This window comes from Oratosquilla oratoria, chromosome 40, assembly GCF_046742065.1.
Source record: "Oratosquilla oratoria isolate Oo_2021 chromosome 40, ASM4674206v1, whole genome shotgun sequence".
In the NCBI taxonomy this organism is placed as follows: Eukaryota; Metazoa; Arthropoda; class Malacostraca; order Stomatopoda; family Squillidae; genus Oratosquilla; species Oratosquilla oratoria.
In genome coordinates this window covers 29355606-29358105 of record NC_134816.1, presented here as the reverse complement: position 1 = coordinate 29358105, position 2500 = coordinate 29355606, and the positions used below count along the sequence as shown (strand labels likewise).

Below are 2500 nucleotides of genomic sequence, written 5' to 3'. Positions count from 1 at the left end.
CTCCCCCACGTTAGCCTTGTTGATTTTAAATCCTCTGACTGTCAAACAGGTTCAAATTCCACAGAAATACGTTTGGATTCTAATACTAAGTCACTGTTTCTTTCAGAACATCGATGCGCCTTGTACTCGACATCTATCAGCCTGTCATGGAAAGGGAGCAAGGTGGTGGAAGGCAAGTGCTACTCGAGGTGGGCTCATCCTCGAGATTTAGCCCTCAAAGCCACAGCAACAGGAAATTCCTACTCTACGGACTACCCGGCATCCTACGCCATCGATGGGTACTACTGTAAACAAACCACTCAAGAAGGAACCTGCTTCTGGTCCGAGAACGCGAAGAACTCCTGGTGGCTCGCCGATCTCGGAGACTTCCATCCGGTGAGCTCCATTAGGGTCAGACTCTACCGATCGACGACTTCTTACTTCCGGGATATTGAGGTCAAGGTCGGGAACAGGTCTTCTGAAGGGGACTTTAGTAGTTTTGAGTTCTTGGCGAGGAGTTCGGGTGAAGAGGTGAGCAGTGTGGTGATCACTCTGAAAGCGAAGAATCCTCTTGTGGGTCGCTTTGTGTCCATCCAGACTTTGGTGTCCAACTTCCTTGTTCTTTGCGAAGTTCAAATTCTACCCGCTACCGTAACAGTTCATTAAAGTCTCCCCGTCACACAGTCAAGATTCTTGGCAAATGTTGTGAACTTGAAAACTTGGAAGACGACATCGCCTACAGTATTCTAGACTTCGCTAAGGACACTTCAAGAATGTGTCTAACATTCGTATAGGTTTAAATTCTTAGTTCGTCATCCAGGAGGTGCCAAGATAAGATGGAGGGAGGAGGGTGGAGGGGAGTGGAATATATAGGAAATGGAATGGGTGGGAGTGGTTTCTATGCCTTTTTATTTTTGGCTACCCCCCCATGTAGGGGGAAAAAGCCTTTGGTATATGTATGTATGTATGTATGTGTAGTTCGTCATTCAGCTTTTCGATATATGACGCAAAGGTGATTTGACATTTGGAGATTCGAAAAGTAAAAGATTGTAACCTAAGTCGTTTCTGTTTAATTAAACGAACTCATTTGAGTCGCGCATGTGTGACAAGGGTTTAACAGCTCACTTTTTTTCTCTTTAATCCATTCAGGAGTGAAGTCGTACACGTAAACTTATATATATATACATATATACATGCACACATTCACATATACACACACATATATCTGTTCTGACTGACTCCAATTGAATCTATTTAGCTGACAGGAAACCACTCAATAAATAAATAATTAATGATGTTTATCTCATTTAAATCTTCTAAGATAGATCATAGTGTGTATCAGTGGAATAACCCAAGTTACCTTCATATCTGTATAATGTAACATTAAATAAATAATTACAAGGAAGGAAGGAGGTTTTAGATTTCCTTTATCGTGTTATCTTCCTCCGATCTCTGCTTTACCACATTTTCCACAAGTCTTCTTCAGTCTCATAGTGATATCTGGTGGTACATTTTAATACTAAGTTCTCTCTTCCTCCCAGTGGATATCGTGTCGAAATCATGAGCAGGTGGTCGTGAGTTCGATCCCCGGGCCCCACTGTGGGTTGCTGCGTTGGTTTTCGACAGCCCTGGGTATGCTGGGAAGGCGACCCAACATCGGCCTTAAAAAAAAAAAAAAAAAAAAAAAAAAAAAAAAAATCCAGCGCTTTACTGGAACTGACAGGGCTTTGCCTTACCAGAGGTTTCTCACTTCCCACTACATGGAAATGAAAATGGTGAGTGGTGAGTTTCTTCCTCCAAGATTTTGTACTGTAGTTCTTTTTCTTGTCACTTCGTGGTATGCGATGACGTATTAACCTGATATAATCAGTTCTTAAAAAAAAAGAAAAAAAAAATCTCTCCCCCGAACATTACTGATGAAATATTAGGGAGAAAAAAAAAATCAAATAACATGTCGTCCCGGCTAGCGAAAAGATATCATCGCCTAAATTGGACATATCTCTTATTCTAAATTGGCTTTCACACACATTTCTATACCACGGTACTTACTGGCACTGAATCCTATCAGCTTTTTCTGGATTTAACCATGTGGTGGGCGAGTTCGTTGGTGTTCAACCCCATTTACCTTTTCCGGATCTAGTATCATGACAAATCTAAATCTACTGGTGTTAGATTCATCTACCTTTCGTGGATCTAATTGTAAAACAATATTAGATCTACTGATGTTGAACACCATCTACCCTTTACGAATCTAGTATCACAACGAATCTAAACCTATTGGTGTTGAATTCATCTACTTTTCTTGGATCTAAGCGTATCACGACATTAGATCTACTGATGTTGAGCACCATCTACCCTTTATAGAGATAGTTGTGTCACGTACCGAGTTCTACTGGTGTGGAACTCAACTGCCCTTACTGGATACAGTCATATAACGAATTCAGGTCCATTTAGGTCCTTCCGTGAAGTGTTGGTTTGTGATCGTTTTCAGTGCTCGCTTTCATCCCAAAGAATTTTACTC

At 41.2% G+C, this 2500-nt stretch overlaps 1 protein-coding gene across 1 annotated transcript in view; it reads left to right on the top strand.

The window, feature by feature from the left end:
* Positions 1 to 816, top strand: part of LOC143020519 (uncharacterized) — a 10891-nt gene extending 10075 nt beyond the window's left edge. The window contains exon 4 of the mRNA XM_076176949.1: positions 50 to 816. Coding sequence (XP_076033064.1) covers positions 50 to 645 — 596 coding nt within the window. The 3' untranslated portion in view covers positions 646 to 816. The remainder of the gene's footprint in view (positions 1 to 49) is intronic.
* Positions 817 to 2500: the final 1684 nt, after the last annotated feature.